This window comes from Rana temporaria, chromosome 3 (assembly GCF_905171775.1).
Source record: "Rana temporaria chromosome 3, aRanTem1.1, whole genome shotgun sequence".
In the NCBI taxonomy this organism is placed as follows: Eukaryota; Metazoa; Chordata; class Amphibia; order Anura; family Ranidae; genus Rana; species Rana temporaria.
In genome coordinates, this window is record NC_053491.1 from 445625937 (window position 1) to 445650364 (window position 24428).

The following is a 24428-nucleotide window of genomic DNA, read 5'->3' on the forward strand; positions in this document are numbered from 1 at the left end:
CCTGAGTGTCTTATTACCCCTGTAATATCTTATTACAATAACCCGGCTCCTGAGTGTCTTATTACCCCTGTAATATCTTATTACAATAACCCGGCTCCTGAGTGTCTTATTACCCCTGTAATATCTTATTACAGTAACCCGGCTCCTGAGTGTCTTATTACCCCTGTAATATCTTATTACAGTAACCTGGCTCCTGAGTGTCTTATTAACCCTGTGATATCTTATTACAGTAACCCGGCTCCTGAGTGTCTTATTACCCCTGTAATATCTTATTACAATAACCCGGCTCCTGAGTGTCTTATTAACCCTGTGATATCTTATTACAGTAACCCGGCTCCTGAGTGTCTTATTCCCCCTGTAATATCTCATTATAATAACCCAGCTCCTGAGTTTCTTATTACCCCTGTGATACCTTATTACAGTAACACGGCTCCTGAGTGTCTTATTACCCATGTAATATCTTATTACAGTAACCCAGCTCCTCAGTGTCTTATTACCCCTGTAATATCTTATTATGGTAACCCAGCTACTGAGTGTCTTATTCCCCCTGTAATATCTTATTACAGTAACCCGGCTCCTGAGTGTCTTATTTCCCCTGTAATATCTCATTACAGTAACCCGGCTCCTGAGTGTCTTATTACCCCTGTAATATCTTATTACAGTAACCCAGCTCCTGAGAGTCTTATTACCCCTGTATTATCTTATTATAGTAACCCAGTTCCTAAGTGTATCACCTGTTTCCTTACCCTCCTTTGTTGCTATTATGAAAGTTTTTTCATACTCACTGTCAAAGTAGCTAGTATCATCTTCAGCCTCCAGATGAGGTATAAATTCAGCTTTTTGTCTGAGTAACCCATTCCAATCCAAATCTGTGAAAAAATTGTGTGCTTTGACCTCAACAGCACCCCCTGAGATAACAAGAAGACAGGAAAACACATAAAACACATACATTGTATGATTATAATATAGTTCTATTATACTTTATACATACATAGAACCCTGCACCTTCACTATGACATTATTACTGATCACGATAGGGCCTCATCAATTAGTACTGTAAAAAGAGAAGTATGGTCAAAGTTTGTTGGCCATACTTCTCATAGGGTAACGGGTGTAACACTTTGTTTGTTCTCCTGTGACCCAGAGTAAGCCGATATTGGGCTATTGTCTGCTATCAGCTGATGAGGCATCTCCGGAAAGATCACAACAATATTATTTAAGTATGAGAGATAGATAGATAGACATGAGAAGTAGAGTTTGTAATACCCTGAACTCTCTCATCACTTTCAGTTCAGATAGCTCATAGGCGCACTGGGCACTCTTTGGCGGCACTGATGGGCACTCATGGGCGGCACTCATGGGCACTTATGGGTGGCACAGATGGGCACTGATAGGTGGGCACTGGGCATAGATGGGCACTAAGAGGTGGCACTGATGGACACTGGGTGGCACCGATGGACACTGGGTGACACTGAGGGGTGGTACTGATGGCATTGCTGGGCACAGTCAGTGCCCATGTTGATAGTCAGTGCCCATTTGTGGGCACTGATTGGCATCGATTGCATTAAAAAAAAAATAGGATTTTTATACTCACCGTAAAATCCATTTCTCTGAGTTCATAGACGGACACAGCATTCTTTGACATTAGGGTTATATCCGCTTTCACTAGGAGAGTTTAGGCAGAAAAAAAGCACTTAAAGTGTTAACAAACACAAACCTCAGTGCAGCTCCTCCCAGGGGGCGTGGCCCCCCCGGTATAACCCACACCCTGCTCTAACAGCCTCAGTTCGTAACAAGCAGTACAAACAAAGGAGGGGTGGGTGCTGTGTCCGTCTATGAACTCAGAGAAATGGATTTTACGGTGAGTATAAAAATCCTATTTTCTCTTTCGTTCATAGACGGACACAGCATTCTTTGACATTAGGGACGTCCCAAAGCAGTGTCAAAAAATTAGAGGGGTGGGAAATAACACAGCAAAAACAGGTTACACCCCAAACAAAACCGGGAGTTGCTCAACGGAGAAACTCCTACCATAAAACGCCGCCTGTAACATCTGCGGCCGAAGGAGGCATCAGAAGATGCACTCACATCCACCTTATAAAACTTTGAAAAAGTGTGGACCGACGACCAGGTCGCTGCCATATACCCCTGTAACACAGAGGCCTGATGCCAGAAAAACCAAGAGGCTCCGATCGCCCTGGTCGAATGCGCCGTAACCCAAAAGGGAGGCGCCAGCCCCTTCAGGGCATAGGCCTGAAGCACAATTCGTCGGATCCATCCCGAAAAAGGGGTGGCTGACGAGACTACCAGGCCCCCTTGTAGGACCAGCCAGCGACGCGAACAGTGAGTCCGACTTTCGGAACGGAATCGTAGCAGATAAGTACACTCGTAGGGCCCGAATCACATCCAGAGGATGTAAAGTGGCCGCCTCCCTGCATTTCGGCCAAGGACATAAGGATGGAAGAACAATGTCATCATCAACGTGAAAGGCCGAAACGACCCTGGGGAGAAAAGACGGCTGCGGTCGCAGCACCACCTCATCCTTATGGATGACCAAGTAGGGAGCCTTGCAAGACAAGGCCGCCAGAACAGACAAACACTCGTCTGATCGAGGTAATTGCTACCAGAAAAAATCACAGTGGAAATGCCCACGCTGAGCCATGGCCACGTGACGACGCAGACCTTCCTGGGCTAGCACCCAGAGTCAAATGCATGAAGGGCAGGTACTCTAGCACTGAGCTAAACCTGCTCCCCTTTTGTGACAGTCAACAAAAAAACCTCCCGAATGTCCACAAAGGGAGCATCCAGAAGAACCGAAAGGACTAAATTCAAGTCCCATGGGGGTAGTGGAGGGGCCACATGCCAGACCCCCAGACCAGACGTACGCACCAAGGAGTGCGACGCCAAGGCTCATCGAAAGTAACAGCCAGAGCAGAAAACTGACTCCTAACCGTACTTAAGGCGAGAGCCTGATCCACTCCCTGCTGTAAAAAACAGCAGAATCCTGGACACCACGTATGTCCGAGGGTGCCACTTCATCTCCTTACACACAGAGATGCAGGCCTTCCACGTATGATGTAAAACCTACGTGAGGTAGACTTCCGTGCAGGCAGCACGGTAGAGACCACTAAGCCCAATAGGCCTCGGGCCCACAGCCCCAGGCTCTCAACTGCCACGCCGCTAAGCCAGTGGCTGTAAAAAACAGGGTGGATGATCGGACCCTGTAACAGAAGATCAACCCCCAGGGGAAGACGCTAGGGGGTGTCTGCCATCAGACGCACCAGGTCCGCGTACCATGAGCGACGCGGCCAATCTGGGGCAATCAGGATTGATAGAATTCCCTCGGCTTCCACTCTGCGCAGCAGTCGAGGAAGAAGCTACCGAGGAGGGAAGGTTTAAAGTAGGCGACAGTGACCCCAAGGAGCCACCAACGCGCCTGACGCGTCTGCCCATGGGTCCCTTGACCTGGCCAAAAAACATGGCACCTTCCGGTTGAGGCGGGACGCTAGAAGGTCCACGCATGGAGTGCCCCACTTTCGGCACAGACACTGAAAACCCCTACGGGTGGAGAGACCACTCTCCTTGGTCTAGCGCAGTCCGACTCAGGAGTCGGCCCGCCAATTCCATACTCCCGGAATGTACACGGCCGATAGAGCTGGAACGGACCTTTCAGCCCACCGAAGGATGTGCGCGACCCTCGTCGCTGCAACAGAACTCCGTGTGCTTCCCAGATGGTCGACGTACGCCACCGCGTTGTCGGACAGGGTCCTGAATGGTCAGCCCTGTAGATCCAGGGACCACCAGGTAAGGCAAAGCCTGATCCAGGACACCGATTGGTAGGTGGGACTCCACCTGACTCCAGCGCCACAGGGCTGACTGGGTGCCCCAAAAAAACCCTCCCCAACCGGAGAGGCTGGCATCCGTCGCGACCACCGTCCAGTGACATGGCAGAAATGCCTTTCCAGCCCAAAGCACCGGAAAAGACAGCCACCACACCAGAGACCAGGTGACTCAACTGAACCTGGTAATCCAGGGATGACGGAAGCTTGTCCCCACGAGACAGCAGTTCCCTCTGTAGCACCCTGGCGTGGAATTTGGCATACGGAACCGCCTCGACAGAGGCCATCGTCAGACCCAGAACCCTCATGCAGAATCGCAGAGATGACCACTACTAGGTCGACAACTGCTGCCCAGCAGATTGCAGAGTCTGAATTCTTTCCGTTAGGAGAAAATTTTTTCGCCCCGGCGGAATCCAGGACTAGTCCCAGGAATTCCAGTCCCTGAGACGGGACCAACACTGACTTCTGGACAAAACAGAAGTCAGCCAAACTCTTGGAGAGTCTGACACGTGACAGACATGGCTCCACTAATTCAGAGCTCGAGGAAGCTCGTAGGAGAATGTCGTACAGACATCCCACAATAACAAACCCCCGCTGCCACAGCCGGGCCAGTATCGGAACCAGCACCTCGGTGAAAATCTGTGGTGTCGACACCAAGCCGAGCGGGAGGGCCACAATGAAAAATGGTCCTCCCTGACAGCAAAGTCCAGAAACTCTGGTGCTTTGAGCATATGGGAACATGCAGGTACGCGTTCACGGCATCCAAGGACGCCAGAAAAACCTCATCCTTAAAGTTTGCACTTTTACAAAAAAACAAACAAAGGCCTGAGGCCCAGGATTGGACGGACCCCGTCCTCCTTTGGGGACCCCAAAACAGATTGGCGAAAAACCACGGAGCCTGTTCCACGAGGGAACTGGCACAATCACTGCCCTGACCAAAAGATCCTGGACAGCCCCTGACAGAGCCAACCGGCGAGCCAGAGGATGGAGGGAAAAAACCCGTTTGGTAGACAAGAGAGAAATCCTGTCTCACACTCAGAGGAAACTACCTCGCAACCCCAACAGTCAGAGAGGAGAGACCTCCACCGAGCCGCGAATTCGCGGAGCCAGCCCCCCACCCGAGATGCGAGCGGAGGCAAACCTCCAAGCGGAAGCAGGCTTGCTGGGCTTGCGGCACCCGGGGCGCCTGTGTCCTCAGTGGACGTCCTAGCCCCCTGAAAATGTTTTCCTGCCGCACTTGGCGGGCGAAAACCAAAAAACGCATGGGGAACAGCAAATGAGGGCCCTCGCCTACAGTGAGGCACCTACCCTTTTTTAGATTGCGGGAGCAGAGTGCTCACACCGCCCGTGGCATCCTTTATGATGACAATCAGAGACACCCCTGCGTACACCCCCACAGGGCAATACCACCAGGGACTACTGAAAAGACCGTCCGCAGACCAACCCCCAGCCATACAAGGCAGGGCAGAAAACATGGCGCAGGCGGATGCCCTGGAGAGCAAGGGGAGCATATCCGGGGTCGACACACAGACAAATATCTGACCTAGTACCAACTGGTCGGTCAGGACCACGCAGGTCATAGAAGCATTCTGCGCCTCCAGCTCCCCGTCCGGGAAACGTCTGCGACACCAGAGTCCCGGCCAAAACCGGACTCACCACCCCCCCCCCCCCCCCCCCGCTGTGAATATGGAGCGACCACATTCACAGCACCCCTATCAGCGGGGTCCCCAAAAGCGGGAGCCCCTTCCCCAGGTAATGTGGCAGCCTTGTTTCAAAAACAAGCTACCCAGCTGAACACAGGGGGCGGGGGGGGGGAGAGAGAGAGACACCCTGATACAGGAATCCTCCCCAAAAAAGAGGGGACAGACAGCAAAGCATTTTGTACCCTGCGACTGATCCCAATCCTTGCACAACATATTCCAGACATGGAACACAAGGAAAAAACACATATTGCGGTGCGGGGCGGCACGGAACCCAAAAGGGACTGACACCACTGATGCCACCTCCGAAACCACCATAGCTAACCATGGTAACCCGCACCGCAGTGTTAAGAGCCCCAACAACAGCACCATCAAGTGCTGACCCTGAAACAGGGCCATCCTCACAGTCCGTGTGGACTTCAGCCAGCAGCTACTGACAAAAAAACAAAACCAGACGCCTCAGCGAGGCCTGATTCCCTGTCAGAAAAAATACCCAGAGAGAGGCAGAGGGGGGAACAAGTGCAATTCCCACATCCCTCCAACACTCCCATCCTGACCCAAAACGCCTCAGGGACTGCCAGCACAGCATCCCTGGAGGCCGCAGGAACAGGGACACTAAGGGTTAACATCCCCTAGTACTGGCAGGCTCCACAGGACATCCCCCCAGCCGCCACAGAGAACAGGGAAACCCCCCCCCCCCGGAGGACTCACCGTCCGACCAGACCGCCGCTGCCGAGAGCCAAAAACGCTGCCTGTGCCGCGCCATCCAAAAGGAAAATGTGCAGAGCCGTACGTGCCGTCATCCTAGGCACAAGAGCTGTATCAAGATGGCCGCCGATATGTCTGCGGGCTCCGAGAAAATGGCCGCCGCAATTACAACTGCGCCATAAAACACCGCCGTCAGCGGCAAAATGGCGCCCGAAAACGGCGTTTTTTTCAAAAAAACACACAGCAAAGCCCCAGTGACACACGCAGTACACAGGCCCACAGGACCCCCTCCGCACATATGGCAGCCCAGAAAAACACAGCACCCACAGCAGTAGCAGCCCCCAGGTCAGACTGAGCCCCCCAAGCGGGGCCCCCACCTCACGGCCGTCACCCAGAAACTGGGAAGGAGGGAGAGGAAAAAAGGGAGAGAGGAAAGCAGGGCAAACCCTCAGTCGACCTCCCCAGGGGAAAATTCCAGCCAGACCACTTACCTGAGCAAGAGGCCACTACTTACCCGTCCTGCGACCACCGGCTGGAGGTATCCCAGACAGATCCAACGTCCGCTAAACGGCATGGCTGTCGGCCAGACACACTGTGACAAAGCCATAGAGACCGGTCATATGTGTGCCCTAGAACCGAAGTTCCCCGGCCGCCCCTGGAGCAATGGGGCCTGTCGTGGACGTCCCAAAGCTGAGCTAAGGGCCGGCACACGCTCGAAGGCCGAACATGGGGGGACTACAAGGGCCGAGGACCCAGCCTGTCACCCAGTCGGCTGTTGATAGAAGAATCACAGGATTCCAAAAAATGCAGGAACAAAATAATAAAAAGCGAGAAAATCGCAAGAAAAAAATCTCCAGAGTACAGGAACTCCAGAGTGCCTGACTCTCCTGACGTTAGGCAGGAAAAAACTGAGGCTGTTAGAGCAGGGTGTGGGTTATACCGGGGGGGCCACGCCCCCTGGGAGGAGCTGCACTGAGGTTTGTGTTTGTTAACACTTTAAGTGCTTTTTTTCTGCCTAAACTCTCCTAGTGAAAGCGGATATAACCCTAATGTCAAAGAATGCTGTGTCCGTCTATGAACGAAAGAGAAATATTGTTTTTCATATCTATTTGTGCTCTATTGAGCAGTGGGGTGGCACTCCCTGGTGGTCCAGTGTGAGGATCCGAGGGGGGGCTGTGCTGATAAACAATCGGCGCGAACCCCCCCTGTCAGGAGAGCCGCCGATCAGCTCTCCTCTACTCGCGTCTGTCAGACGCGAGTGAGGAAGAGCCGGTCAACGGCTCTTCCTGTTTACATCGTGATCAGCCGTGATTGGACACGGCTGATCACGTGGTAAAGAGCCTCCGCTCTTTACCGAGATCGGAGATGCAGGGTGTCAGACTGACACCCCGCATCACTGATCGCCGCGCTGCGTGCCCCCACGGGCGCGCCGGCATGAAATCCTGCAGGACGTCAATAGACGTCCAGTCAGGATTTCACAACCCCTTCCCGGACGTCAATCTCCTATTGACCGGGCGGGAAGTGGTTAAACTGCATAGATTGTTATTTACTGTAATAGCGGTAAGGATTCCACAGGCATTGGTTTTAGCAGGCTGCTTAGATAATAAAAAAAAAAATAGATAGACACCTGAGCGACCACAACATACAGGGATATACAATGTAATACTGACACAAAAACACACACACGGGTTGGACTTGATGGACTTGTGTCTTTTTTCATCCTCACAAACTGTGTAACTGTGTAACTGTTAATATGCATTTGGAAAAATCCTGCAATGAACCAAGACACGTGAACTGAGAATTTGAGAATGTAGTGTATTGTAGAATATGTGTAGTTTGGCTTCTAGAAAAACTAGTTATATAAATTGTTATTTAGGACTGTGGAGAGCAAAGCCAGTTTACTAGGAACATTGACCCAATTGGGTTGAATTACTAAAACTAGAGAGAGCAAAATCTGGTGTAGCTCTGCATAGAAACCAATCAGCTTCCAGGTTTTTTTGATGTCACAATGTAGAGAATAAGATTTCCTATCATTTGTGCCCAGTCTTGGCACACAGAGATAATCCAGCTCTGAGCAATCCTCTTTTTATTGTTGAGTGAAAATAAAAAGACTTGTAGAGAAAAACCAAAGTCCTTTCCGCCCCCATGCTTCGAGTGACTGGTTATTTACATATCTCATGCACTAGCTTGCAGACATGCACAGCCTGTGTAAAAAGTTCACGATTCACATCCCCCTCCCCTCCTCTCCTCTCCCCTCCCCTCCAGCTCTCCCAGGATTGGCTGCCTTTCCTGTGTTTTGACTAGATGTTTTCATAATATGGGGTGTGATCCCCAGTTCAGTGTGATGAGAAAATGCTGCAGTGAACAGCCATCAGAATATACATAGACAAGTGATTAGGGGAGATATATGTAGTCCGAGCTTGAGTGATCTTCTTATTATTGTTATATTGCAGTGTGTGTGTCTGAGGTCACCTAATCACATATGCAACATTCCTATATTACCAGAATGTGTTATGTGGGGGAGGGGTGGATTTCTCACTTTTTATACTTACACCCAGTAAGGCTGAATGAACTTAGGGCTGGTTCACATTAGTGCGCTGTGCGAGATCGCAAGTGATTTGCACCGCACTGCTGTTTAGATCACATGCGATATCTGTGCTATGCGATTTCAGCCATACAAACTGTATGGCTGAAATCGCATCTCATTTGGACCAAACACGCACAGGACCCTTTTTTTGGTCCACACCAGAATCGCATAGGTGTTCACACCCATACCATACGACTCATGTCCTAACTGTCAGTTCGCAGTGCGATATGTGAGCTGTAATGGGGGTGTCATTACCATTGTATGACACTCCCCAGCAGTTCGCATATGGCAGTGTGAACTGCTGTGCGATTCGGGTGCGATGTGGGAACCCGCAGTGGATTCGCAGGGTTCCCGAATCGCACCAGTGTGAACCGAGCCTTGGTGGGAGCAGTCAGGTGACATTTGTAGGCTGTATGCATTGAGGCTTGATTCACACTGGTGCCAATCGGGAACCCTGCGAATCCACTGCGGGTTCCCACATCGCACCCGACTAGCACGGCAGTTCACACTGCCATATGCGAACTGCTGGGGAGTGTCAAACAATGGTAATGACACCCCCATTTCAGCTTGCATATCGCACTGCGAACTGACAGTTTAGACATGAATCGGATCGCATAGGTGTGAACACCCATGCGATTCTGGTGCGGACCAAAAAAAGGGTCCTGTGCTTGTTTGGTCCGAATGTGATGCGATTTCGGATGGACGGTGTCAGTGGACAGTGTCAGTGGTCGGTGTCAGCGGATGGTGTCAGCGGACGGTGTCAGCGGACGGTGCCAGTGGACGGTGTCAGTGGACGGCGTCAGTGGGGTAGTGGACGGTGTCAATAGTTTTTTTTTATGTTTTTTTTTTAACAATTTAATTTGTTCTTAATTTTTTTTTTCACAATCATATTATGTGGTCAGTACTTTTTTTTCTTTTTTTTATCTTTTTTCTACAATTATTTTTTTTAATATTCATTGCAGTTTTCTTTTTTTATGAGCTCTGTTGTGGGGCTTTGGTGAGATGTCAGGGGTCAAAACGAGCCCTGACATCTCCCCTTTGAGACAGAGAACGGGAGTGAGGTCACAGATTCCCCCCTCCCTTTCTCACACTGAAGATGAATGGAAGGGAGACAGGCTACTCTCAATTCATAAACTGAAGCAGAGTAACACACAGGTTACTCTGCTCAGTTATCGCAAGACATAGAGAGAGCGTTCGGTAACGAACGCTCTCTATGTCCCATTCAGAAAAGGAAAGGACCGGTAAATAACACATATACCGGTCCTTTCCTCCGCTCTCCATCCTGACAGATTAACCCCCACAGCCCGCGGGAGAGCAGATCGGCTACAATCAGGCCCGTCACTACAGGACAGGCAAAACAAACAATTGCTTGGGGTCCCCAACTTCCCCTTCCCAGGATGTAGCAGAGCTCCTCTTCCTTCCACCTGGAGTCCTGTCAGTCCGGCCGGGTACCGCCCGTGGTACAGGATATTCAGTTTCCTGTTCCCGGCCGGACTGACAGGAAGTGCACTATCTGATAGGGGACTGGGGAAGAGGCAGGGGGAAGAGGAGCTCGGCCACGCTACCGTGGCAGCCTACAGGGAAGAAGGGGAGGTAAGAACAGAAAAAAAAATTTGTGTATCGCTAACGTAGGCTTTGCATGCAGGGGGGTGCTTGGGGGCCCCCATTTTGCTTGGGGCCCCCAAATTCCTTCAAACGGCCCTGGCTACAATGCACAGCTGCTCCAGATTTTGACTGCTCCAATTTTAGTAAATCTCCCCCAATATGTCTAACCTGTGCCTAGTCTGAGTAAGGGATCTGTCTGCAGAAGACTAGAAATAAGATGTTGGGCATCAGCTGGAAGTGCTTCCTCCCCCTCCGGCCAGACTATGTCATCTGGAAGAGAAGAAATAAGGAGAATTAAACAAGAGAAGTAAGCATGACATATCTATTAACACATTTTTTAGGAAATCAAACACGTTTAACTACAAGTCCATCAAAACCCCCTATCTGCTCAAATGCTGAACTAGTCTGCCAGACTACATTGAAATCATCAAAATATGACAATATATCAGACAGGGACAGCAGAGAAATGTACAGATGAGATGGCCAAACATATGATAGACATGAGGATAAGAGATACTCACCACTAATCACCTGACCAAACAGCTCTTCAGGGGTGTCGCCAAAGAAAGGGACACAGCCCACCAGGAACTCATATAGTATAATGCCCATTGCCCACCAATCCACAGGCTTTCCATAGCCCTGTCGTAGGATTACCTCTGGAGCAATGTATTCTGGGGTCCCACAAACCTAGGATACAAGAAAAAATAGGTTCCTCTAGTTGTTACCTTTCCATTATAAAACAGACTATGTGAAAAGTCTTTCCCACCCATGAAGTCTGTCTCTACAACCACAGGGTGGCACAGACAGGAGAAGCATTGTGACATGGAGTCTGTCCCTCCCACCACAGGGTGGCACAGACAGGACTAGCATTGTGACATGGAGTCTGTCCCTCCCACCACAGGGTGGCACAGACAGGAGAAGCATTGTGACATGGAGTCTGTCCCTCCCACCACAGGGTGGCACAGACAGGAGAAGCATTGCGACATGGAGTCTGTCCCTCCCACCACAGGGTGACACAGACAAGGGAAGCTATGTGTATCATGGAGCGCGTCCCTCATACCACAGGGTAACATTGACAATTTAAAGTAACCCTTTATTATCACCTGTTTGTCCAGGAATTCTCTGGCCTCACTCTCGATATGTCCTTCATATAAATTGGTGGTGAGATTCATAAGCCCCATTTTGGATAAGCCAAAATCAGTTAGTTTTACGTGCCCCATGGAAGTAATCAAAAGACTGAAGTGAGAAAAAGAACAGAGACAGAAAGGAGTAAAGATACTTTAAGTCAGACATTAACAGAGAAAGACACAGATTATACATACTGATATATACCACTGTGGAAGCAAAGGGTTTCAGTGCGAACATCAACTACTGGGCCTGACCTATGGAGAGGGTCCAGCCTTGTCTTTTGTCTACATGTCTTTCTTTACTCATTATACCGCTAGAAGCATTAAACAATGTGTGATCTTGAAGATGCCTTTATATCCACAAATGTGTTAGGCTGTGTAAACACTAAGGCCCGGATTCACAAAGCACTTACGCCGACGTATCTCGAGATACGCCGTCGTAAGTACAAATGTGCACCGTCGTATCTATGCGCCGAACCAGAAACCAAGATATGCCTGAAAATAGGCTGCATCCGACCTACGTAACTTTCCTACGCCAACGTATCGTGGACGCATATTTACGCTGGCGCTCCCATTGATTTTAGATTCAAATATGCAAATGAGTGAAATACGGCGAATCACGAACGTAGTTGCGCCCGGCGCATAATATACGCGGTTTGTGTAAGACTTACGTCCGGCGTAAATTTATTCCCCATATAGGAGGCGCAACTTATGCAAAGGTATGGACCAGGCAACACAAGCCGTTGTATCTTTTGTCGTTTACGTTGTACGTGAATATGACTAGGCGTAGGTTACGTTCACGTCGTAGGCAGTGATCCGACGTATCTTAGGGAGTAGTTCCGACGTGATTCTGAGCATGCGCACAGGGATGCGGCCACGGGACGGCGCATGCGCCGTTCATTTTAAGTACTTCTATGATGCTTGGGCCATCATTTGCATGGGGTCACGCCTCATTAGCATGGCTCACGCCCACTTCCACCTACGCTGGCTAACGCAGAGGAAACCCAGCGTATGGAAAAAGAGGTGCAGGCAAAAGTATGTTTTGAGCAGGTAAAAAGAGTTACGAGTAAGCATCACACAATGTGAAACATGTCAGCCATCCTTTTGTTCACTTCTTTTTGACTGCAACATTGTTGGTTGTTTTATTTTGGGGATTTCACTTGCTGAATAAAGATATCGTTTTAAGGAGTGCGGCAGTCCAGGACCTCTTTTCATCCAAGAAACCCAGCGTATCTTTAACAGCGAGTGGGAGCAAGTGCTTTGTGAATCCAGTGTTTGCCTCTGTGCGCTGCGCCGGCGTAGCGTAAAAGAGATACGCTACGGCGGCATAAATATGCGCCGATGTATGTGAATCCGGGCCATAATATGTATAGTAGGTATGTGTATAATGTGTGTACTGTAGGTGGTTCTTACCCATTACATTATAATTGAGACCACTAGAGTTTTGCAACACCTTTGCTATATTCATGACTATAACAACACTAGTGCAGTGGTATAGCAACGGCAGGGTGGCCGATGTTCTTTGCCCTGGGTACAGCCAGCTGAAGAGTGCTCTATAAGAGTAGGCAGGGGGCAAGTGACCTGGGTCAGAAATGCCGCCCCTGCACATTAACACTTTGGGGTTCCCGGTAATGTCAAAGTTTTCCTTGTCCGCAACTCGGCAAGAACAACCACCATAGTAGTGTGCCTGCTCTGTGTATACCCCTGCAGAGAAGAGGGAACCCCTTGTAGGCTCCTCCTTGGTTCTGATGTGTCACATGACACAAATGAGAGGGATGTTGGGAGGACTTCTCCTTGTTTTGCACTATGCACCGCTCTGCTTTTGAGGTCCGATACATTTTTTGCATGGTGGGTAGGTGGAATATGTTTGCTAAAAGTCGGTTTTTGCTGGATAGGGGTGGCGGATTTGGCGTTGGGAGATATGACCAAATATTGTCACTTTACCGATTTGTTGCTCACATTGTAATTATTGCCCGTTTGCTGTCTGCGTTTCTTTTTTCATTTATTGAAGGGCACAGCCAAGATCTTCAGGAGTATGGCACTAAGCAAAAACCAAAAACACAGCCTAGGGGCAGCAACTGATGGTGGTCAAACACCCCATATGCTAGAGGCAGCTCAGTTAATCAAAAAGCAGTAGAACAACTGGTAACAAACAAAGCAGATGGGAGGGTGCTGTGTCCTTCAATGAGAGGGGAGGGTGCTGTGTCCTTCAATGAGAAGGGAGGGTGCTGTGTCCTTCAATGAGAAGGGAGGGTGCTGTGTCCTTCAATGAGAAGAGATGGTGCTGTGTCATTCAATGAGAAGGGAGGGTGCTGTGTCCTTCAATGAGAAGGGAGGGTGCTGTATCCTTCAATGAGAGGGGAGGGTGCTGTGTCCTTCAATGAGAGGGGAGGGTGCTGTGTCCTTCAATGAGAAGGGAGGGTGCTGTGTCCTTCAATGAGAGAGGAGGGTGCTGTGTCCTTCAATGAGAAGGGAGGGTGCTGTGTCCTTCAATGAGAAGGGAGGGTGCTGTGTCCTTCAATGAGAGGGGAGGGTGCTGTGTCCTTCAATGAGAAGGGAGGGTGCTGTGTCCTTCAATGAGAGAGGAGGGTGCTGTGTCCTTCAATGAGAGAGGAGGGTGCTGTGTCCTTCAATGAGAAGGGAGGGTGCTGTGTCCTTCAATGAGAAGGGAGGGTGCTGTGTCCTTCAATGAGAAGGGAGAGTGTTGTGCCTTTCAATCAGAGAGGATGGTGCTGTGCCCTTCAATGAGAGAGGAGGGTGCTGTGTCCTTCAATCAGAGAGGAGGGTGTTGTGCCCTTCAATCAGAGAGGAGAGTGTTGTGCCTTTCAATCAGAGAGGATGGTGCTGTGCCCTTCAATCAGAGGGGAGGGTGCTGTGCCCTTCATTTAGAGGGGAGGGTGCTGTGCCCTTCAATCAGAGAGGAGGGTGTTGTGCCCTTCAATCAGAGAGGAGGGTGTTGTGCCCTTCAATCAGAGAGGAGGGTGCTGTGTTTTTTATTCAGAGAGGAGGGTGCTGTGCCCTTCAATCAGAGAGGAGGGTGCTGTGCCCTTCAATCAGAGAGGAGGGTGTTGTGCCCTTCAATCAGAGAGGAGGGTGCTGTGCCCTTCAATCAGAGAGGAGGGTGCTGTGCCCTTCAATCAGAGAGGAGGGTGCTGTGCCCTTCATTGAACGTTGAGAAAACGATTTTAAGGTAGGTACAAAACTACAATTTTTATAACGGTTGCCCATTTGTTGCCTACATACACTAAGTGATTGCCCATTTGTAGCTCATGAATTGTCAGCCCTGCCATTTATTTTCCTGCAAGTTGTCAACTCACGTCTGTTTCAAACACTATATTAATAAATCAATTTTCTAGCAGGTCTGTCGTTCAAGCGACCCCATTACTTTTCCCATGTTTTTTGCAGTTTGCCAAGTACGCCACAGTTTGACCCTTGCATATGGGTGGGTGAGGGGTATTTAAAAAAGAATCCACTGTTCCTTGTACACAATTATAATGTATGAACAGACTGGTCCTCACTTGTCAGGTTTCAGATCACGGTGAACTATCCCATAATTGTGCAAGTACTCCAAAGCCAATACAGTCTCAGCGAAATATAGCCGTGCCATCTCCAGTGGAAGGGCACCAATGTGCTTCAGAAGTGTGGCACAGTCACCCCCTGCCGGGTACAGAACACAGCATCAGGAAGAGTACAGAAAACACTTAATACAAAAATTATACAAACACCACATAAATCAGGAATCAGAAGGCAAACTGGTAGTCTTTAAGAAACAAATTGCAAAGGAGGCAGGCTGGGATTCTAAATACGTCATAGAGGACTGATACCTAAACATAAAGCTTAAGTTATTTTAAAGTGACCCATGCTTTTATTTTGTTATCCCATATACAGTAACAGTACATGTGCAAAGAGGCAGTCGTAAGCTCTTTATTGCTCTCTTATGGCACAGCTCAATAGTAATACCTACATAGCAGCTGTGGATAATTTTTTTTATGTTTCTAAGCTTTTACACTATTTTTGCATTATTATATACTGCACGAGAGGTAAACATGTGCAGTATTATGGTGGGGTATTACTAAAGTGGAGAATAGAAACTTCCCATACACCGTACTCCCAACAGGGGGCAATGGGAAGAGAAAGGGGATTTACGTGCCAAAATAAAAATAAAAAAAATAAAAACATTTATTTCCACATAAATATTAATAAAACCTAAAAACATGTATCATCAGCTACAATCTGGTATAAGGAATATGCAGCAACATACAAAAAAGAAGATAAGTGGATCAGTATTACAGGGAACCTGTTGCTATGCTCCACGTAGCCAATACATTAGGTTCTCTTACAACCTGACCTGCGGAGTTCTGTAGGGTTTTTTTTGACAGAAGAAGATACTGGAATGTACATGCAAAGAAGCGTAAAGCTCCACAGGCTCAAAAGAAGAATACAAAATATCAATGTGCAATATGTGGTTGAACTTGATGGACTTTTTTGAACCTGACTAACTATGTAACTATGGGCCAGATTCACGTAGAATCGCGGCGGCGTAACGTATCGTAGATACGTTACACCGCCGCAAGTTTTCATCGCAAGTGCCTGATTCACCAAGCACTTGCAATCAAAACTATGCCGGCGGCCTCCGGCGCAAGGCGGGCCAATTTAAATGGGCGTGTGTCATTTAAATTAGGCGCGCTCCCGCGCCGGACCTACTGCGCATGCTCCGTTTCTTAACTCCCGCCGTGCTTTGCGCGCCGTGACATCATTTCTTTGAACGGCGACGCGCGTAGCGTACTTCCGTATTCCCGGACGGCTTACGCAAACGACGTTAAATTTTGAATTTCGACGCGGGAACGACGGCCATACTTTAGACAGCAATACGATTGCTGACTAAAGTTAGGGCAGGTAAAATAACAACTAAAATTGCGACAGGAAACTTGACTACGGACAACGTAGCGAACGCGAAAATCCGTCGGGGATCCGCCGTAACTGCTAATTTGCCTACCAGAACTCCCCCCAGCGGCGGCCGCGGTATTGCATCCTAAGATCCGACAGTGTAAAACAATTACACCTGTCGGATCAAAGGGATATCTATGCGTAACTGATTCTATGAATCAGTCGCATAGATACTCTGAGAGATACGACGGAGTATCTGAGATACTCCGTCGTATCTCCGCTGTGAATCTGGCCCTATGTAACTATGTTATCTTAATCTGACTTAAAGTAGAACTCTAGGCCTGGTAACCCTCCCTCATCCTTCAATCCTCCCAAGTTTTTTTTTTTTTTTTAAATAAACCTGATCCAGTAATGTCACCAGAACCTCTCAGGTGACGGCAAGGAGGTGGGCATAACTCCAGGACTGAGCAGCGTTCATATAATGACATGCAAATGCTGCCGAGTCCTGGAGTACTGTGATCCCAGCCAAGGTGATGATGTACTCCCTAGGGGTGAGTATAAACAACAAGCTAGCCTCACAAGAAAAAGGACAGGATGACAGGGCGTTAGGGACAGCGCTGGAGAGTGGAGAAGGTGTGTGAAGAATGGCGCTATTTTTTTTGTACAGGAGGAGGAGCATAAAAATTTAAAATAACAATCCTGGCATTCTACTGAAAAAAAAAAAATGATTTTAATATCGTATTTTTTTGGTAGTCCTGACCAAAAATAATAAATTAAGTATGTACAAAACCACTACATCTGGGGAGCTGCGGTGGCTCAATGCGATTGGCACTACGCTGACAAGCCATTCACCTCTGCAGCTAGGGGTTCGGATCCCGGTCTCGGCTACATGTGAATTGAGTTTGGTGGTCTCAGCCCGGCTCCCGGTGGGTGTGCTATGCGAGGTAAGCCTGCGCTTAGTACGCCCACCCCCCTCCCACAAAAACCACCACACTTACATGCACTCGAAATTGGGTTAACATGCACGCACTTTGACCACGCGGTCTCTAAAAAGAGAGGCGAAGGACTAACGGGGCTGGTTGAGCGGGCTAGATCCTCTCACTCCCTTATAGGGAGTCCCTCTGCCCCGTTGGGCTTCAAAGCGGAGCAGGTAGGGCGGGCTGTGTGGGAGGACCCCCTCACACACCTGCCATTGCCACCCGGGGCATGGAGAAAGGTGGCATTTAGATCTACATTAACATTTGAATAAAGCGGACTGACCATTGGGTCTCTCGGGCACTGCCCGAGGGCCCCATTCCACTAGAGTGCCCCTTTAGGGTTGCCAGGCTCAATAAAACCAGGGACAGTATGTAAAAATCTGTCCCTGATATGTCTGAAACCAACATGCTTTTGATTTTAGCTGACCTGCCTCTGCACTGCCTCCTGGCATGGTGGCCATCTGTAAGCCCGGGGGCCCCATAATCTTCTATTGCCCGGGGGCCCCATGAGTTGTCAGTCCACCCCTGGTTGAAAGCTTTTATTTAACTGTATCTTGAGCCTCACCTTCTACATACTCCATGACCATACAGAGGTGCCGGCGGGTCTGAAAGGAGCAGAACATACTGACCACAAAAGGGTTCTGTGCAAAAGTTAGGATGTCCCTCTCTACGAAGGCCTGATGGACCTGGTTCCTCAGGAGAAGGTTCTGCTTGTTGATTTTCTTCATAGCAAACCTTTGTCGGGTCTCCCGGTGTCTTACCAAATATACAGCCCTGAAATGAGGGGACCACACAACATTTAAAAATGTCTTTGAAACGTATAGGTTAGCCCTTTCAAGTTAAATTCTGTATATTGAATATATACTGTACATTGGACAACGTCGTACGCAAACGTCATGGCATGGTCTAACCTGCTTCTGTAGATTTTAAGATAGGCCTGGTCAGTGTACTTGCTCACAACTTCCAGAATAGTTTCTTAGTGGGAAGTACTTAAAATATAATCACAGGATCAGCCCTGGTGTTGTAATAAGAAACATTGCATCAACGACATCTCTGAAGGCTTGCAACTTCTAGTTTGTGAAGTAAACCATAGAACTTTGTGTAGAACAGTAGGACTGATTCATGAAGTTCATTGGAGTATTTTTCCACAGCAACCAATCAGGGTTTACATTTTATTTAAAGTGGATGTAAACCCCCAAAAAATTGTTTTGATGTCACAATGTAGATAATAAGATTTCCTATCATCTGTGCCCAGTCTTGCCACACAGAGTTAATCCACCTCTTTTTATTGTTCAGGGAAATAAAACAGACTTCCAGATAAAGACCAAAGTCCTTGCTTGAGTGACAGGTTATTTACATATCTCGTGTACTGCTTGCAGACATGCACAGCTTCTGTAAAAAGTGCTCAATTCACATCCCCCTCCCCTCTTCCCTCCAGCTCTATGTATATTCTGATGGCTGTTGCATTTTCTCATGGCACTGAACTGTGACTCACCCCATATTTTGAAAACATTTAATCAAAACACAGGGGAGGGGATGTGAATTGTGCACTTTTTTTCAGGAGCAAGGACTTTGGTTTTTATCTGGAAGTCTGTTGTATTTCACTGAACAATAAAAGATGACTGCTCAGAGCTGGATTAACTCTGTGTGGCGAGACTGGGTACACATGATAGGAAGTCTTATACTCTACATTGTGACATAAAAAAAAATAAAAAACTTTTTGGGGTTTACATCCACTTTAACTGGTCATTAAGGGCAATAGTTCTTCAAATTTTCTTCCACTATTTTTACTTTTTTTTTTCTCTTATCTCCTCATTTCGTGGATCGACTGTATCCACCATGCAACAGACTGCCTTTTTGACTTCAAGCTCTGTGCAAGATGCAGGGAACTAATTGGCTAGAGTGGATGGATTGAGAGCAGCGCAGCCATTGGCTGGCGCTGCTGTCAATCACATCCAGTGACACGGCGCGCCCAGGGGCGGGGCCGAGATACAGGAGCTTGCCCGCAATTACTCACCACCATGCGAGCTCTCTCGCATGACTGTGGTCAGTTCTTGCAGGGAGGACCAGAGACCGCAAGCCGAGGGACCCCGGAAGACGTGGATCGGGGCCACTCTGTGCAAAACGAACTGCACAGTGGAGGTAAGTATAAGATAAGATGTTTGTTATTTTAAAGAAAAAAAAACATTTTCATTTACTAACCCTTTAAGCTAGTGCATTGTTGGTTCACTTACCCTTTCCTTCGATTTCCCTTCTAAATGTTTTTTCTCTTTGTTAGAATTTCTCACTTCCAGTTTCTCCTCAGTAAGCTTTCCACCATCATCCGAGTGGTGGAAAGTCATTTAGAACAGCTTACTGAACACCTTACTGAGGAGGAACAGGAAGTGAGAAATTCAGACAAAGAAAACAAAGAAAAAAACATTTAGAAGAGAAATCGAAGGAAAAGGTATGTGAACCAACAGGAACCTATTTAGAAAATAAAAAACAAACCTTTACAACCCCTTTAAGCATTGAAACCAACTTGTCGGTAAAAAGTGTTCCCCAAACCTTATGCAGAGGCCTATTGCTCATGTTCTTTTTGACTGCAAAAGTGTTGCATTTGAGAAGGTACACTCACCCATAGGCCCCATTACTGATCAGCTTAATGGTTTCAAAGTCGCTCTCCTCTGGCGGTTTTATGGGTTTTGAGACAGCACCTCCTTTTCCCTAAAACAAGGTTCACAGATAAGCCTAAGGTAAATCAACTAAGATACGCTGAGATATAATATGTGCAAGAAAAGTTAGAAAAACTGCAAAATTAACAAACACATTTCCTACAGTATGTAAAGAAAAAAAAAAACGCCATCTGCAGATGAAACTGGGTATCACTGTCTGGCCATCCAAGAATAGTGCTCTAGAAATATATATCAATGATCAGATTAAATCAACCAAGTTAATGCTAACAATAGAAGAGCAGGGCCCAGATCCACAAAGAACTTACGGCGGCGTATCTATTGATACGCCGCGTAAGTTCTACGATGCGCCGGCGTATCTTTGTTTTGTATTCACAAAACAAGATACGCCTGAATGTGGGCTCGATCCGACTGACGTACGTCTTAGTACGCCGTCGGATCTTAGGTGCATATTTACGCTGGCCGCTAGGTGGCGCTTCCGTTGATTTCCACGTGGAGTATGCAAATTAGCTAGATACGCCGATTCTCAGAACGTACGTCCGCCCAGCGCATTTTTTATGTAGTTTGCGTAAGGCTTTTTCCGGCGTATAGTTACCCCTGCTATATGAGGCGTACGCAATGTTAAGTATGGACGTCGGGCCAGCGTTGAATTTTCCGTCGTTTGCGTAAAACGATCGCGAATAGGGCTTTGCGTAAATTACGTTCACGTCGAAAGCATTGACTATTTGCGACGTGATTTTGAGCATGCGCACTGGGATACCCCCACGGACGGGGCATGCGCCGTTCAAAAAAAACGTAATTTACGTGGGGTCAAGTTGAATTAACATAAAACACGCCCACATCTTCGTCATTTGAATTTCGCGCCCTTATGCCGACACATTTACACTACGCCGCCGTAACTTACGGCGCAAATTCTTTGTGGATAAGGAACCTCCGCTCTAAGTTACGGCGGCGTAGTGTATCTGAGATACGCTACGCCGGCCTATATATGCGCCGAGGTACGTGGATCTGGCCCCAGGTGTCTTGTGATGCTTAAGCAAGCCATGCATGAATCAAAATGTATCCAATTCAGCAGGGACTGGACCAATTTCGATCCCTGTATGGGCTAGCAGGTTGTCGGCCATATTCGCAACACCGATTATTGTATTCGGCTGTCGGGGAAGGCTCCCTGCTGGTGGAATACAATAGCTCAGCAGGAGTGTGGAATGTGTGGATGGGGGAATGGGTTAATTTTTTTTTTTTTCATTCAACTCTCATGAACGCTGGTTGAATGAAAAAAATGAATCACTCCACTGCTGTTAGTACGGTGTTACAATGTAGAGTCTCTGCAGCAATATTCTTTTTAATCAAGAATTACAAAGCTGATGGATATCCATCTCACCTCTATGATGTCCTCGCTTTCTGGTGTGTGCGTCTCCACACTGACCGGCTCCTCATCAGCTTCCTCTATGCAAATACAGCAGCAAATTAAGAGTTAGGCTTTTCTTCTCATTACAATCACAGCAACCCTATGGAACTAAATTCAGACATGGACAATGATACCTCAAAGAATGCAAGGTCAACGCTGTTGTGGAAAGTTATGGCACAGTACCAGACTTTCTGTTTTATGTCCCATTCCTTTATTAGTATTAAGCCTCGTACACACGACCGAGGAACTCGACGGGCGAAAAACATCGTTTTCCTCGTTAGGCTGTCGAGGAACTCGACAAGGCAAGTTTCTCCATTCCCGTCGAGGAAAAAGAAGACATGCTCTCTTTTTGGCTCGACGTTATCCTCGACAGTTTCCTCATCGAAAAATGTACACACGACCGGTTTCCTCGGCAAAAAATAAATCCCAGCAAGTTTCTTGCTGTTTTTTGCCGAGAAACTCGGTCGTGTGTACGAGGCCTTAGAGTGTGGATTGGTAACTGGAGAAAACTACCTAGCACGGCAGCCTGTCTGATCCTTTGGACAACCCGGCCTTGTGTCTTTACTTCTTCTGAACCTTGAACTCTTTGCTCCTCCTATGAACTTCCTGATTTAAGCCATGCCTCTGCACTTCCTGTTTGCCAGATTATTGTGCTCCCTTCAGGCATTATCTTGCTCCCATCTTCCCTGCTACCATCCATATTTTGCTACCACTCGTTATTGACCCTTGGCTTGTTCCTCAACTATGCTTTCGCCTGATCCCAACCTGCAACTACTCATTACTGACCTTTGGCTTGTTATACTGACTACGCTTCTGTTTGATCTTTACCTGCTTATCCACTTCTGGGCCCCCGGCTTGCTCACGTCCTGGTGGGGCGATGCTGAGGACCGCAACGCAGGACTAACACACAGCCAAATCTTCACCATAAGGAGCTCTGGTGAACACTGATTAGTACTTAGACTCCGCACCTCAGGTGAGCCCGCGTCATCTGACAGGGTGACTGCCTGTGTACCCATCCTGCTGTTCAGTGGTAGTCCTGTTACTGCTATAGGTACCAGTGGCGGCCCGTCCATAGGGACGCACGGGCGCCGCCCCCCCTCCCACAGTCACAAAAAAAAACAAAAAAATAAATAAATAAAAAAAAAACGGGCCCTTTAAGAACTTTTATTCGGCTAAAATGTCATTTAGACAGTAGTAGTCATTGGGGTAGATTCAGGTACCTTTTGCGCCCTCTTACGGAGGCGCAGCGTACCGTTTTAACGCTGCGCCTCCGTAAATTACGTGCGCTACGCTTCATTCATGAAGCAGTAGCTACGTAATTTGCGCGGGCGCTCCTTGAAAATGCCCGGCGTAAGGGCGCGTAATTTAAATGATCCCGTAGGGGGCGTGGATCATTTAAATTAGGCACGTTCCCGCGCGGAACGTAGTGCGCATGCTTCGTCTGGAAACTTTCCCGACGTGCATTGCATCAAATGACGTCGCAAGGACGTCATTTGCTTCAACGTGAACGTAAATGTCGTCTAGCACCATTCACGATTCACTTACGCAAACAACGTAATTTTCAAACATCGCGACACGGGAACGACGGGTATACTTAGCATTGGCTGCCCCTGCTAATAGCAGGAGCAGCCTTACGCGGAACCCGACGAACGTAAACTTCGTACGTAGGGCGCGTGTACAGTTGTGAATCGGCGTTAGTATGCAATTTGCATACTCTACGCTGACCACTACGGGAACGCCACCTAGCGGCCAGCGTAAGAATGCAGCCTACGATACGACGGCATAAGAGCCTTAGGCTGCAGTCGGCATATCGAGCTCTCTGAATCAGGAGCAGTCGATTTGCCGGCGCAACTAAGCAATTGCGCTGCGTAACTATGGTTACGCAGACGCAATTGCTTTCTGAATCTACCCCACTGCTTTTGATTCTGTCTGTTTAAATATGTATCCTGTTGCTCTCAGTTCCAACTCAGTTACTGGCTGTATGCTGTGTACTGGAACTCTGTCTGTGCCTATCTGACGTTTATCCTGTTGCAAGTCTATCTGTACATTCACCTAACTTAAGTGCACTCCATTGAGAGCTATTTATCATCAGCTGGCAATGTGGTATGCTTTTGTTTGTGTGTTCTGACCATGTCCTTGCAATGTTGTATGTCTGCGCTATTCCCATGTTTCTATTCTTGCTCTGCTCTGTATTTCTATCATGCTCATGACATAACGTTTCTTGGCTCCAAAACCCTGCAGGGGTCCAGGCACAACCCCAGTCTACTTGGAATCTAAGAGTGGCTTACCTGGATAAGGGTCCCTGGTGAGTCCCAGCTGACGAAGGATATATTGGGGTATATCGGTCTTCAGATTGCCCTCCTTCACCTGGTCTTCAGCCGCTTCCAGTAAGTGATAGAATTCCTCAGGGTTAAACTCCTACAAACAAAATAGAAATAAATTTGCCTAAAAAACGATAGATGGTCTCTTTGCATGTCCCTAAATGTTTCTGCAGTTTTTTTTCTCACAATTTAAAAACATACCGGTATAAGCATGAGTAAAAACATTCCCCATAACTCTCAAAAAAATGGTCTTGGCTTTGTATCTGAACAGACAAGTTGTAGTATATTAAAATTACAACTTTGCACACTCGTAAGATGACTACTACTGCTGTTTGTACAGATACTATGGGACGCATATAGCCAGATTCAGGTAGGGCGGCACATCTTTCCGGCGGCGTAGCGTATCGTATTTACGCTACGCCGCCATAAGTTAGAGAGGCAAGTGCTGTATTCACAAAGCACTTGCCTCCTAAGTTACGGCGGCGTAGCGTAAATGGGGCCGGCGTAAGCGCGCCTAATTCAAATGAGGATGAGGGGGCGTGTTTTATGTAAATGGGTGGTGACCCGACGTGATTGACTTTTTTCCGAACGGCGCAT

General features: G+C 48.0%; 1 protein-coding gene across 5 annotated transcripts in view; it reads right to left on the bottom strand.

The window, feature by feature from the left end:
• MAST1 (microtubule associated serine/threonine kinase 1) overlaps positions 1–24428 on the bottom strand; it is a 165208-nt gene that overhangs the window by 32372 nt on the left and 108408 nt on the right. For all 5 annotated transcript variants that reach the window (XM_040346542.1, XM_040346544.1, XM_040346541.1 and 2 more), the window contains 9 exons: positions 23799–23928; positions 21484–21548; positions 20048–20136; positions 17996–18204; positions 15085–15223; positions 11543–11675; positions 10961–11126; positions 10608–10709; positions 786–908 (listed from right to left, as the gene is read on the bottom strand). In XM_040346542.1, coding sequence (XP_040202476.1) covers positions 786–908; positions 10608–10709; positions 10961–11126; positions 11543–11675; positions 15085–15223; positions 17996–18204; positions 20048–20136; positions 21484–21548; positions 23799–23928 — 1156 coding nt within the window. The remainder of the gene's footprint in view (positions 1–785; positions 909–10607; positions 10710–10960; positions 11127–11542; positions 11676–15084; positions 15224–17995; positions 18205–20047; positions 20137–21483; positions 21549–23798; positions 23929–24428) is intronic.